This window comes from Carex rostrata, chromosome 3 (assembly GCF_964058835.1).
Source record: "Carex rostrata chromosome 3, lpCarRost1.2, whole genome shotgun sequence".
NCBI classification, from domain to species: domain Eukaryota; kingdom Viridiplantae; phylum Streptophyta; class Magnoliopsida; order Poales; family Cyperaceae; genus Carex; species Carex rostrata.
The window spans coordinates 11657176-11670125 of NC_135920.1; the positions used below are offsets into that span (position 1 = coordinate 11657176).

The window sequence follows — 12950 nt, forward strand, 5'->3', positions numbered from 1 at the left end:
TTCAATGAGCCATCACATATTAAATATGTTCCATCAGCCACAAATATTCGCGCCTGGATCATAAGAGAGATGCCAAACCCAGATCTCTGCCCACCGGGGGTGGTTTAGAATTCGTATCCTCTTAGATATCTCAAACTTTGCGTGACTTTATGGAAAATCCTAACCGTTTAAAGACGTTCTGCACGAATCTCAAAGCCCACATGACACTGACCCCCTACATCACCCCCGAATAGGCACCGGACACGTCGGTCACGCAAAAGTTGAGATATCTCAGAGGATACGCACTCGGTGGTTTATACCTTAATCACTGACACGTGGTCAAAACCCAAATTTGGGGCCTACCAACCAGTTACCCAAAGCAGAATTGTCTGCTGCCCGTAGATTCCTAACCCCTACAGTAGCTCAAATTTGGAATTTGGATCCAAACCGTCCGATCTGCTTCGACATGAAAATAAAGAGACCCCAGCATTCCACCTCTGACCGGATTCGCCCGGATTCTGATCGAACAGTTTGGATCTGAAATCAAAATTTGAGTTACCGTAGAGATCCGGATTCCTACTGCCCGTGGGCGGTAGATTTAGACAGATAAATTAACAGGGTATTACCTATTCCGACTCCGATCGTCTTCTCGATCAATCGCAGTAGCCACTAGAAATTGGTAAAATTGGCGATGGAAACTGGCGCGAAATCGGCGGTCGTCGATCTATGGAAGCGAGAGGATGGGGTTTTATCGTCTAGATGCTTCGCTCGTCGCGTTGGGGGTTCTGAGGTTATTATGTTACTTATCAACCTTTTTGCCAATTGTTGATTCGCTAAGACACTTTCTGGGATTTTTTTTCTTTTGATTTCCCGCTTGCTTGATCTGATCGGTTAGACTTAGCATCTTTTTCTAGTTGTTAGGGTGTTATGGCAAAATGCATTTTTATAGTAAATTTGGGAGATGAGTACAACGAGGTTTAAGGCTGGAGCAATGTTGGGATTTTTGTTTTGTTGAGTAAGACATGAACTAATAATAGAAGCATAGCTTTTCTTCAAATTGATTGAGATCATATGATGAAAATGCTAGTATTTGATCAAAGAGATAAAAAGATAGTGTACATCTCGAGAATAATCTCTTATTTTAGCACCATCTAGTTAACCTGAAGTTTCATATTTTGAAGTGACCTTTTGAGGTTCTTTTCTTTTCCTTTTTTTTCTGAAAAAAAGGTAAAAATAACTATGCCTTTATTTCCATTGGGAAAACTATGATGCATCCACCTGATGCATGAATCATGCAGGCTCTGATTATGCGACTCAGGAATTACAGAAGGCTTGATAAACATGGAGGTTGTGTGAACACAGTGAGTTTTAATTCTGACGGGACTATTCTTGCATCGGGGTCGGATGACCGCCAGATTATTTTGTGGGACTGGGATGCCGGCACTGTCAAACATCAGTTCCATTCAGGCCACTCAAATAATGTTTTTCAGGCCCGATTTATGCCCTTCACCGATGATAGGGTCATGGTCACTTGTGCTGCTGATGGAGAGGTAATTCCTAAGCTCCATTAGTTTTCAATGATAATCTTAGTGTTTTAGGCATCAATCAGATTCTGTGTTGTCATGTTCCAGGTTAGACAATTAAAGATATTAGAAGGCGGTAAGGTGCGCACAACATTGCTAGGAGTACATGAGGGACGGGCCCACAAGTTGGCTATAGAGCCAGGTAGTCCTTACATATTCTACTGCTGTGGTGAAGATGGTTTGGTACAGCATGTAAGTTCCTTACCAATTTAAAGTAAAAAAAAAATATAGATATTATTTTGAAGTTTCATGTGCCTAAATCTCATCTGTATTATGTAACATAGTTAATTATGTGTAATACTGGTTACTGGTTGTGGTTAAAATTAAGTTTAGTTTGCTTGAAGGTTTTAAATATAGTCTGTTACTGGATCTACTAAGATTAACTTCTACTATCAAATTGTCCAAATGCAAACCAGTTGCTACCAGTTTGGGTCTCAAGTGTTACTATTTTTTCTTTTTTTGAATCTTTGTTACTTAATTGCATAACTGAGGACTAGTAGAGTCCCATGAATGTTTTTTTTTTTAAAACTAAACTAGTTTTTTAGCAAGAAATTGAAAACCTTGTTTAGTACATTTACATTTAATTTTTTTGATGAAATACATTTACATTTAAAATTGATTAAGAAAATTATTTCACTTATTGCACACAGTTTGACTTGAGATCAAAGACACCAACAAAATTGTTGACATGCAAGAACAACCAAACATCAATTATCCACCTAAATGCCATCACAATCGATCCAACAGACCCAAATCTATTCGTGGTGGGTGGTACTGACGAGTATGCTCGCATGTACGATATTCGAAGGTACCTTAAATTACTCAATTCATTTGATAATGTTGTTTTTCCAATACCAATTTTTTACTCTGGCAATGAACATTCTGCATATCTCACAAACACCTGACTTTCTGTATGTTAGTTGCAATTATTACCAAACTGTAAAAATAAGTTCATGTCAATCAAAATATAATTGGACTAAATTTTTTACCTTAAAGAACAAAGTTGCTGTTCAAATAGTGTGTAGAAATTGTGTATTACCTTAAACTTGGGTGTTACATGCAATTGTAAAAAAACAATAGTCTGGTTTGTCAATAGAATGTGCAAATGGTAGGTTTCGCTTGGCCTATTGAGAGTTTGAAATATGAAAATTTGTTGTTTGCTGCATCAATATAATAATAATTGCATCATTTGTAACAAGTATCAAACTGGTTTAATAGCACGCAACACTAAGAACTATATTGAAGTTCTTTAGACCTTTTGGCATGTTATTAATAACATGTCACTCACAGATATAAATGGGATGCTTCAACTGATATTGGCCGGCCAGTCAACTTATTTTGCCCAGCTCATCTTATTGGCGAAGACCACCTTGGAATAACTGGCCTAGCATTTTCTCACTACGGGGAGTTATTAACATCATATAATGATGAAAACATCTACCTCTTTCAGAAGGGACAAGGATTGGGGCCCGACTCCTGGCTTGGGCCAAACAGAGAAGGGTCCGATACTGATTCTGAAGGTCCTAGGGTTTTTGAAGGGCATCGAAATTGTGACACTGTAAAGGGGGTGAGTTTCTTTGGGCCAAATTGCGAGTATGTTGCAAGTGGGTCAGACTGTGGGCGGCTGTTTATTTGGAGGAAGAGTGATGCCAAGTTGTTGAGAGCAATTGATGGGGACAAATATGTTGTGAATTGTATAGAATCACACCCTAATGCGACAGCGATTGCAAGTAGTGGAATTGACAATGATATTAAGATATGGATCCCCAATGCGACAGAGCCTGCAACTCCAGTAAATGCATCTGAGGTAATGTACTTTGTTTTACAACATTTATTCAAACTGCTAACTGCCTCCTGGTCGTATCAGTTCAGATATCTGTATCATTGAGGTCTGCCAATCATTGTTAACCATGTGTAAATTTTGCCACCGGTGCCCAATAGCCATGGAAGTTCAACATAGTCACTAATAAAGTGGATTGGAAATGAATTTTTACATAGTTTTAATATACAAAATGCTGCTTGCAAGCTCACGTTCTTTGGAGTTCTCTTTACCCTAACTCGAATTGAACAGTACCTTGATACAACCAATTCTCCCTCTCTTCTCTGCTTGCTTAAGAGCTGCTTTTATTGACTTCACATTTGTTTGGTCCTACACATGAATAATTCTATTGTTACTGTGGAAAGCAATTGAGTGTATTCTATATTAGAGGTAATAATGTAGTATGAGATTTGTATACTTGTGAAATGTCTGCATGGATGAAGCTTCAATGGAGAACACTATGGTACTTCTGTTATTTTTAATACTTGCGACTTTAGATACAAATTCCCCCAATAGTATGTTGAATGTGCATTTTTCTACCATTATGGATTGTGGTAGTTTGACTAAAAACTATGGTTCACATTTTCACCCCTCATTATTTAAGTGTGTCTATCCGGACTGGCCAACTTTGGTACCACAGTTCTAATTTTAACAAATGCCTATTCCATCAGAAAATTGCAGTAGTACAGACCTCTGTTGCATTCCAATGTCTTTGTTAACAAATGGAAATTTAATTGGTTTTTCTGCATATTATAGTATCAAGGGACCTGATTGAACTATTGTAATTGCTTATTTGACAGTTAACGTACCACTCCTATAAGTTTCAGAATGACAGTGGTCACTTGCAGATGCTTTTATACTTTCTTTAGAAGGTCTCCTTTGTTTTTCTGAAGGTGCCACGGAATCAATGTAGTTTTCTACCTGATCAAAAGTTTTCAGCTGTTTGCTAATTATAAGCGTTGCTTTGTTACTAGTCATACCATTCCAATCTGTATCCTTTTCATTAATCTTACTCATGTAAAAGCACTAGTTAACAACGTAGTGGGACCTTTGGAAATTTTTTGTTTTTGAAAAAATAAATCAATGAGAACTGAAACTTGAAAACAAGGAGTGGACGTCAAAAGTTCGGCCTATATATTCAGACCAGACTTTCTTCTGTAATGTTTTTTTTTTTTTAAACCGTGTCATCACTTTAAATTTGTATCTGTGACCAGGGAATTTTAGATCTATGGCCCTATTTTCATAGTCTGGTTCTTGTTTTCAAAACTTCCTCAATGCCAATTCTCAAATTGTCAAAGTTTGGCTGGAGTTTGAAATTTATGGCTGGACTTCTAAAGTCCAGTTTTGTTTTCAATTTTCTTTTTAACTTAAATTCTCCAATTTAAATTTTGATTTTTATCTTTTTATTTCCCAAACAATTTTTTTTGCCAGAAGTGCCTAGCTTTTTTTTGTTCTAACCTTGATAACTTGTCTGATTGTACCATTTGGTTGATCTTACTAGTTTCATTCTTTATTTTTTTTTTCCTTCTTTCTATATCCTGCTCATGTGTAATGGTCTGCTAATATGACATCAAGTTGAATATCACTCCGCTAATATGAGGTTGACATTGATATGCTCTTTATATCTAGCCATTAATTTTGGAAATTCCATTATGGTACTTAACATTAAAATCATTAGGTTTAGGTTTGTGCCATTCTGTAAAAGTAAAAAAGATGGAAAATAATCCTTGTCAAGACATGTGCATTGCATTATTCCCTTTGACTGAAAGATCTCCTCTCAAATGCTCAATCAACTTATGCTTTGATTTCTGTCCATTGTTTGATTGAAAGATGACAGCAAGGACCTAAATGATACAAATACACATATTTAGGTACTAATGAAACATTCTAGGTGGATTAGACATTATGGGCTATGTATTAATCAAACAATATTAGACAGTGCATCAATATGAAGCAACTTTACCAGTAAGAGAGTAACATTTAGCATTTTTTTTTATATTGATATAGCTATGTTGGTTAAAAATTTGGCAGCTGAAGCACAAGAGAAGAAACAGATTGTGGCGATTTGCGTTGCCGGAGGATTTGATAGCACAGGTTTTGGCAATGCGGAGGCAAAGGAGGGATGACGATGAATTTGAACCTAGCAACTCCGATTTGATCAATTTAATAGTGCAGATGGCAAATGGAGATGATTCATCTGAGGAGAACAGTGGCCAAAGCTCTGAGGGGCCTGGTGATTGCAGAGTTAATTAATACCCCTTTTGGGGCTTTAATTTAATGAGTTGTACATAAAACATGCTTGGTTGAAATAAGGAGTTGGGACTCTCTCATATATGAAAAATGACTGTTGCCACCCTTTTGACCAGTCTCAGCAATGCTTTTTTGTACAGTTAATCAGTTGAACTTTCATTTTTCAGTTTTGGTTAGAGATTAGTTGCTAGAGTCGAGTAGCTTAACAGTAATCTTGCTTGATCATGAACTGTTAATTCTTACTCTGCTTACACAACTACAACCTATCATAGAAACCTGTAGCTATACATCTTGGTTTCTATTTTTAACTATTGATGTGAATACAGTCTGTGCTTAGAAGGTGATTTTTAATAACAACCTCAAAAGCAGCTTGGTGTCTGTACTCTATATAATGGTCCCTTCCACAGTTTGATTATTTGGGGAAAGTTGTTCTGAGCTTGAGTTTTGTTCTTCTCCAGCACAAGTTAGACCATCATTTGTAGTCAACTCTCCTGTCTGAATTGTTATGCTCGTTACCAGTGCAGTGAGCTGAGCAAAAACCAAAAAAAAAAAGTTCAATCAGTAGAAACAAAAGATTTACATTACCAACATAGGACATTAGGTACTGCTTACAGATGCAAATCCGGCACACATGATACTAAATCCTTTAAAGTGGAATGGAGCATTATCTGATAAGAACCATGCTGAAAAAAGAAATTAAAGAACAAAAAAAAAATCAGTCATGTTGAGATAGGTGTTTTGATGGATCAAAATTTCACCTGAACGACAAAGAGGGATGAAACACTAACCTGTAAGAGGAGTAAAGAGTAGAGGAGAAATGATACTTGCAAATGAACTCACTCCTGTAATACATCCTTGAGCCATTCCCTGAAAGGTCGAATGTAATAAAATGTAAGTAATGCACATAAGTATTGCAGAAAATAAAGAGCGAATGGATTTTAAGTACTGATAATTCATTTGTGAACTGCCTTTTCATGTCTAACAGCTCAGAATTTGTAGAACCACTGTTTGGTTCAGTCTTTAAGAAAATGGGAAAGAAGGTCACACACTTCCATAAAATGAGAATGAAAATTTTTATATACCTGTTCAAAGGATCCAACCTTTTTCGATACTATGCTCCTGATCTGCTCAATATATATATATATATATATATAATGAAAAAACATATAAGTTTCTTCTACGAGGTATAAGGACAGCAGTGAAACCAAGGTCATTAATTAACAATTGACTTACGCAAGAGTTCACAAAAATGCTCAGCAAAACGCAAGTTGCAGCTAAGTAAGGCACCTACAAAAATGATAAAGTTCAAAGCTAAAAGCATAAAGTAGTCACAAAATTATGTGCTAATGGAATGGTTTGATCATGAGTAATATGGGGCATATATAGGCGCTTAAAGCCGAAATCTGTCCCTACCAACTTTATTCTTTAATTGTCACTTCAAAACTTAAGGAACTTTCCCAAGAAACTTCGAGACTTGAAAAGGAAAAAAATGAAATTAACTAGGATGTAACATCTCAAGTTTGGTCTCAGTTCTTGGACCAGACCGATTATTCAGCGAAGTCCCATGCCAGACCAGTCGGGACAAGACAAGTGGTGGTATATAAACTGATGCTACCTCAATTGATTACATATGTGCTAATAAACTCAATCAACACTCAAACGAGACAAAAGAAATGAAACTATGTAAAATATCAGATAGAAAAAATACCCAGTAGGCCCAAGCAATGCTATACAAAAAGACCTGCAAAAAATGCCACAAACTGTGTTCAGACTACATCAGAGAATCAAATAATTTTTCACCTAAAATAAAATAGAGTAGATATTTGAGAAAGAGAAACAAGTTACATGGGCACAGCTTGCAAAGAGACCAACAGTTAGCAGCTTCTCTTCTTCAATCCTTGGGGCTAAGAAGGGCATCAAAGTAAGCTGCAAAATAAAGTAGCTTGTCAGATAAAATTGATAGTCTTTTGTGTTACTCTTAGTGTGGCAAGTCTTTGCCATTTGGGTGCAATACTTTTTATGAAATGTGCCATTTTAACAAGGTTCAGTTCTACAAGATATTACTAGAAGAAAGGCTAAGAAGACTGTTAATTTTAGAGTTTACCTGTGAGAATGTCCCCACAACCCCGATGATAAGCAACAAATCGGCAAATTGATCTTTGCTAAAATGAAATTGCGACTTCAGGTAGTACTGATATAAAGAAGAAGCAGTACCCATGATTAGATTTATGAATAAAATCTTATCAGAACTGAAAAAGAAACCAATCGATATTTTTTTAAAATAGGTGAAGAAAACAATAACAGTTTAAAAGCTTTTCTGGTGCAAGGACTTGGAACTTTTGTAATAAGAAAAAAAAAAGAGATATGTCACCTATCGATAACTGAAAGAAGCAACTTTGGAAAAATAAAAAATAGAAACTTAAGCAACAGGGCAGTTGTTTAAAATCAAGCTCATGTCAGCATGTTATTTATTGAGGATTATATTACAGGAAGGATATACCAATAGAGCAGTATGAAGGCCATTTTCCCCCAAACTGTGAAAGAAGGCAATTACCGCAGCTCTTGATAAGGTCAAGCTACATAAATTTGCATGGCTTTCAGATGATTAAAATAATTTTGAAGCAAAAAAAAAATATATATTTAGTTTCATTGATCATATGTTAACATTGAACAAATTAATTTCATTTTTTTTTTGGCTTGCAAACAGAATTAGCCTCTGAAATTTTAACTAATAGATACAACTACATGTTTTGCACTGCATTGATTACTACTTGATTGAACTCTCATTGTTACTTGGCTAAAATTTTGAAGGACAAAAGAGTTATCTGTGAAACCTCAGTATATTTATTCTATCCTGAAAAACAAATAATGCAAATCCCAATATTCCAAACTGCCCAAACTACCCTTCCTGAACAACATGCTAGTTTGTTCATTTAGATTGAAAAGTTGATAAAAGAATGGACAGATTTAGCATTTTTTTCACAGAATTGGGGAATAAAACATACTCTATGCTTTGTTTCCTGGGAACATGTCTGACATTTCTAGTGATAGATGTTCATGTTTCTCAATCTACAAGAATATAAGGTACCTTTGATATCTTACGGGTACAAAGGAACTAATCTCTCTCTCTCTCTGATCTCACAATTAAGAAAAAGAAGAAGAATGGAAGTATCACCTGCTGGTAATAAGGCTAATCATCTCAGAAAAAGATGGCGTCTTCCTCAAAAGAGTAAGCCTCGGGTATGATTCCTCATCCGAGGAAGAAGTTGAACAGAGAGGCTTAGTGCTCTCATCATCATCTTGTACTACACAAGTACTTGATTCCTCTAGGAACAGTCTCACATAAACTGCTGTGGCCATGGCGGCAACCGCAGCGACTTGAAAAGTGGAGGACACGGGGAGGAGACGCGCAAGGACAGTGCCACACACGAATCCAGCAGTGGAAACACCTAGTAACAAGGCAAAGGCAGACGAACGACGGCGCTCACACACTTTGTCAGCCTGAGTATATATGAGTTAAAAATAATAAAACATGGAGAATACCTGGAATTGATTGTCATGTTATCACATTGCTTTATAGACAGTATGATTGATAAGCATAATACCAGCACAGTTCAGATTCAAATTTAGTATAAAACTATATATCAAGCATGTTAATATAGTGTACACATCAGAAATTTGGGCAGACAGGACACCTTCTACCGCAAGGCCTGCTGTGCTTTACAGTTGTTATGCCAGTAGGGTTTTGGAGTTGTTTTCCTCACAAAAAGCCTAATTAGTTCAACATTTATATTAGAAATTTTTTAATCAACTAAAAGCTTAGACGGTCATTATGCACACGTGTAAGTTCACTAATGAAATAAAAAAGCCTAAGCCTAATTATTTTAGCACAATTTATGGCCTTTCAAGTACCCAAGTCCTAATGCATTGTTAGAGTTGGAAACTAAAAGAAGTCACAAATTGACCTAACAGTTGATTCAGGACTTGATAAAATAATTTGATCTTTTTGAATTTTGGTTCATTAGTTTAAACATTCAAGAAAATTGAGAAATTACCACATAGGCAAGTGAGAGGCATTGCATACATCCATCTGAAAACATCCCGGCGAACATCTTGACCGCAAAATATGCATAAACAAATTCGCTGCCCTGGTTGTAAGCCAATATAGCTGCAGTTGAAAGGAAAAAGGAATTGCAATTTTTTCCCAAGGATGTAAATTTGATGAACTACAACAAAATGAAATTACTCAAAATGCCTAAAATCAAGATAACCAGTCATAACTTTTTTCCTTGTGTACCTAATGGTAAAACAGTGATTGTTGTTGGAAGCATAAGTAAAGCCTTTCGACCGTACTTATCGGACAGATTACCAACAAGAGGTGTTACTATGAGGGCCCCGAGTCCTGTCACCTGCACAAAAAAAAAAAAATTGATTTATGTGTTTGATATGCATATTCATATATTAAATATTGCTCCAGCTACCATTTGTTTATAAAAATATATAATAAATTGATTTTAACCATCGGATATCTGAGGACAACCTTACTGAAAAATAAATATAGACTTTATTGTAATAAATATTTATTTCGTTTTAATTGTGTTAATCAGTGAAGATAACAACAATTCAAAAGACAAGTGGTCTCCCCTCTCCCTCTCCAAATCCCACCTTTATTCTATTTTGAGTAAAAAATAGGGGTCAAGCCCCCATTTTATTGATGAAAAGGATGTTACAGTGATGTAGTATCCAGAAAGAAAATAAGCAGGTAGCCAAGTGTCTAAAATAAAGTACAATCTAAAAACAGAAGCTGGCGGTTCAAAAGGTTTGAATACCAGTGCCTAGCTAAAAAATATAGAAAGAAAAAAATGAGAAAAAATGCAGAATAACAGGAAATCAAAAGATAGTAAAACATGATGAAAAGCCAGTTTATCAGATACTGGTAAACCTCTTGCACGGGCTTGTCAGTGCACAGTATAGCACCCCCACCCCTCAAAAAGTGCTTAATTACCTCTATGATTTTACAAAAATTAAATATATGTTTGAAATTTAATTAAATTATTTTTGTTAAATTTGTATATAGTTCATATTATGGTTGTAACTTAGTGATTATAATTTCATATTATGGTTGTGGAGACTTTTCAAATCTCACCTACCATACATTAAACATTTTTTTATTTTATATTTCGGCGTTTCCAATCTAAATCTTCTAGTTTTTTCCCCTGCATATAAGATTTTGAATTTATGATTCATGTTTTATCTTAACCAATTATATGTTTCCTGAAGGACCTTTATTAAAGCACTAGAGCATGTCCATTTTCTAGATGGCCAAACAAATAGTATTATCCTTTCTTTTCTGAAGTCACTTTTGTTAGGTTAGCTCCAAAAGCAACTTTCATTACCAACAAGTAAAGTATTATATAACTTTCAGAGCTTGTTAGGGGTGTCAATGGGTATGATATGGATAGAGTGGAAGCATTTTTATACACATATCCATTAAGAATGACATTATTCATATCCTACTCTTTACCCATTAAGAATTGATTTTACTTTACCATACCCTTATCCGTTAAAATTATTGGATAACGAAACAGTAGTGAATGAATAGCGAATAATACTATAATAATTAGTTTTATTATATTTTACAAATAGAACATCAAAACTCATTTATTTCGCAATGACATTACTAATAAAAAATAAAATTAAAAATAAATGTACAATCAATTTCAACTAAATTATATTTTTTTTATAAAACAAGAGAATTAAAAAATAAGAATATATCTTCCGACAAATTCAATTATTTAATTAAAGAACAAGACATGCAAATAAAAGTAATACGTTTAATATTTTTCTTGCAACAAAAACAATACACTAAATAACAAAAATACTCACTAATTATTTCTCAAACATTATCATATTATTATATTTTGTATAATTACCCTATAAGGTAACGGGAACGAAATAGCCTTTACCCGTACCCTTACCCGTTTAGTTAACGGAAAAAAATCCTTATCCATACCCATACCCAATAAGCTAACGAAAAAAAAACTTAACCCATACCCGCCTTATCGAATACAGTACAGGTCGAGTAAACGGTTAAAAGGGTATCATTGACACCCCTAGAACTTGAGTTCCAAATTAAGCAATATAACCATAATAAAAGGACTTATGTGACATTATCTGGGGGCAAATATTTTAACAGAGCAATTTTGGCTTCATGCAGCGTTGTTTTAATTCTATAGTATATATGTGCGCTGCATGAATCCAAAACTACTCTCTTAAAATGTTTACCCGTTACTAGCAGATAAATTAAGTAACAGAAAGAATCAAATCAAATCAAATCAATTCCTTTCATGAAGGTCATGAAAGATTACAACCTAGCTTGAATTACATGTTAAGTAGTCTTCTGAGTTGTCATTTTCCTTGGGGAATATGATGTAGTCTCTGCTTCTATGCTGTCATTTTCCTAGGCTGTCCACCTTAGCGTCGACCGTATGTTTATATGTTAATAACAAGTACTCTGAAATCATACAACTATTAACAATAAAAGATAATAATATATATTTTTTTTTATCAGCAATGACTATTTAAAAATAATAAAATTAGTTCTTCCATTATTAACATTAATTATGTAGTTATTAAAATTAATTAGGTAGTCGTTATTAATTAACAGATAAGTGAATGGTTATATAGACAGTAGTTGGTAGGCACTAAACATTTCCTTGTCTATTGTAATTAATTAATTTTGCTTCTCCCTATACTTAGGAGCAAACTGCCAAGTACTTTAACTAGTTTATGGATTGTTTATTCGTCAGATAAGAAAACAATATATGCATGAAAGTTCTAATTTCGAATTTTGAAAATGAGAAATTGACTGATAAATTTTAATATGAAAAACTAAGAGGAAAATGCATCGACTGATACCTGATATTGGTATCTCTTTGATGTTTTTGCAAACTCAACAAGATTTTAGTTATAATTAACCCATTAAAATGTTGCAAAACAACACAACACAACACAGAGGACAGTTTTCAAGTAGTAAAAAAAAATATAAAAATTTAATTAGAGGGTTATGTACCGCCTGTTGGAAGCCGGTAAGATAAATGGCAAGAGAACATTCATTCCGACCAGGACACAATGCTTCCATGGTAATATCGGTGGTTGCCGGGATCACCATATATGCCGCAAAATGAAACATAAAGACTGAAACAAACAAGTGCACCAACTCTCCTTGGTCTTTCATCTTCACACTGCATAAATGGTATAATATATCTTGATACTTATGAGTGAATCTCAGACATATATATGTGTATGTGTATTTATGT

General features: G+C 34.8%; 2 protein-coding genes across 3 annotated transcripts; one reads left to right on the forward strand and one right to left on the reverse strand.

The window, feature by feature from the left end:
• The first annotated feature begins 559 nt into the window (after positions 1–559).
• On the forward strand, positions 560–5942 carry LOC144551502 (uncharacterized). 2 transcript variants are annotated; one of them, XM_078299475.1, is made up of 7 exons: positions 611–769; positions 1278–1529; positions 1611–1754; positions 2213–2370; positions 2853–3369; positions 4182–4290; positions 5413–5733. In XM_078299475.1, exons 1-6 carry the CDS (start codon positions 671–673, stop codon positions 4248–4250), a joined length of 1239 nt encoding a protein of 412 aa, XP_078155601.1. In that variant the 5' UTR covers positions 611–670; the 3' UTR covers positions 4251–4290; positions 5413–5733. The 2 variants fall into 2 exon arrangements, with proteins under 2 accessions (XP_078155600.1, XP_078155601.1); XM_078299474.1 differs by lacking the exon at positions 4182–4290 and having other exon boundaries at positions 560–769; positions 5413–5942.
• Positions 5832–12950, reverse strand: LOC144551503 (uncharacterized). Its single transcript, XM_078299476.1, has 13 exons — positions 12704–12950; positions 9929–10040; positions 9687–9799; positions 8807–9132; positions 8132–8207; positions 7736–7822; positions 7477–7557; positions 7340–7372; positions 6865–6918; positions 6714–6755; positions 6420–6498; positions 6244–6314; positions 5832–6159 (listed from the first exon to the last, which is right to left on the reverse strand). The coding sequence occupies exons 1-13, from the start codon at positions 12866–12868 to the stop codon at positions 6016–6018; spliced, it is 1383 nt and encodes a 460-aa protein (XP_078155602.1). The 5' UTR covers positions 12869–12950; the 3' UTR covers positions 5832–6015.

What these genes read in the sequence shown, in the direction of transcription:
- LOC144551502 (XM_078299474.1), top strand. Translation starts at nt 671, where the DNA reads ATGGAAACTGGCGCGAAATCGGCGGTCGTCGATCTATGGAAGCGAGAG. An exon ending in CGCATGTACGATATTCGAAG is followed by an intron (nt 2,371 to 2,852) that starts GTACCTTAAATT and finishes TGTCACTCACAG; the next exon opens with ATATAAATGGGATGCTTCAA. An exon ending in CTCCAGTAAATGCATCTGAG is followed by an intron (nt 3,370 to 5,412) that starts GTAATGTACTTT and finishes AAAATTTGGCAG; the next exon opens with CTGAAGCACAAGAGAAGAAA.
- LOC144551503 (XM_078299476.1), bottom strand. Translation starts at nt 12,868, where the DNA reads ATGAAAGACCAAGGAGAGTTGGTGCACTTGTTTGTTTCAGTCTTTATG. An exon ending in GCCTCTCACTTGCCTATGTG is followed by an intron (nt 9,133 to 9,686) that starts GTAATTTCTCAA and finishes ATATATACTCAG; the next exon opens with GCTGACAAAGTGTGTGAGCG. An exon ending in AGGTTGGATCCTTTGAACAG is followed by an intron (nt 6,499 to 6,713) that starts GTATATAAAAAT and finishes TCGACCTTTCAG; the next exon opens with GGAATGGCTCAAGGATGTAT.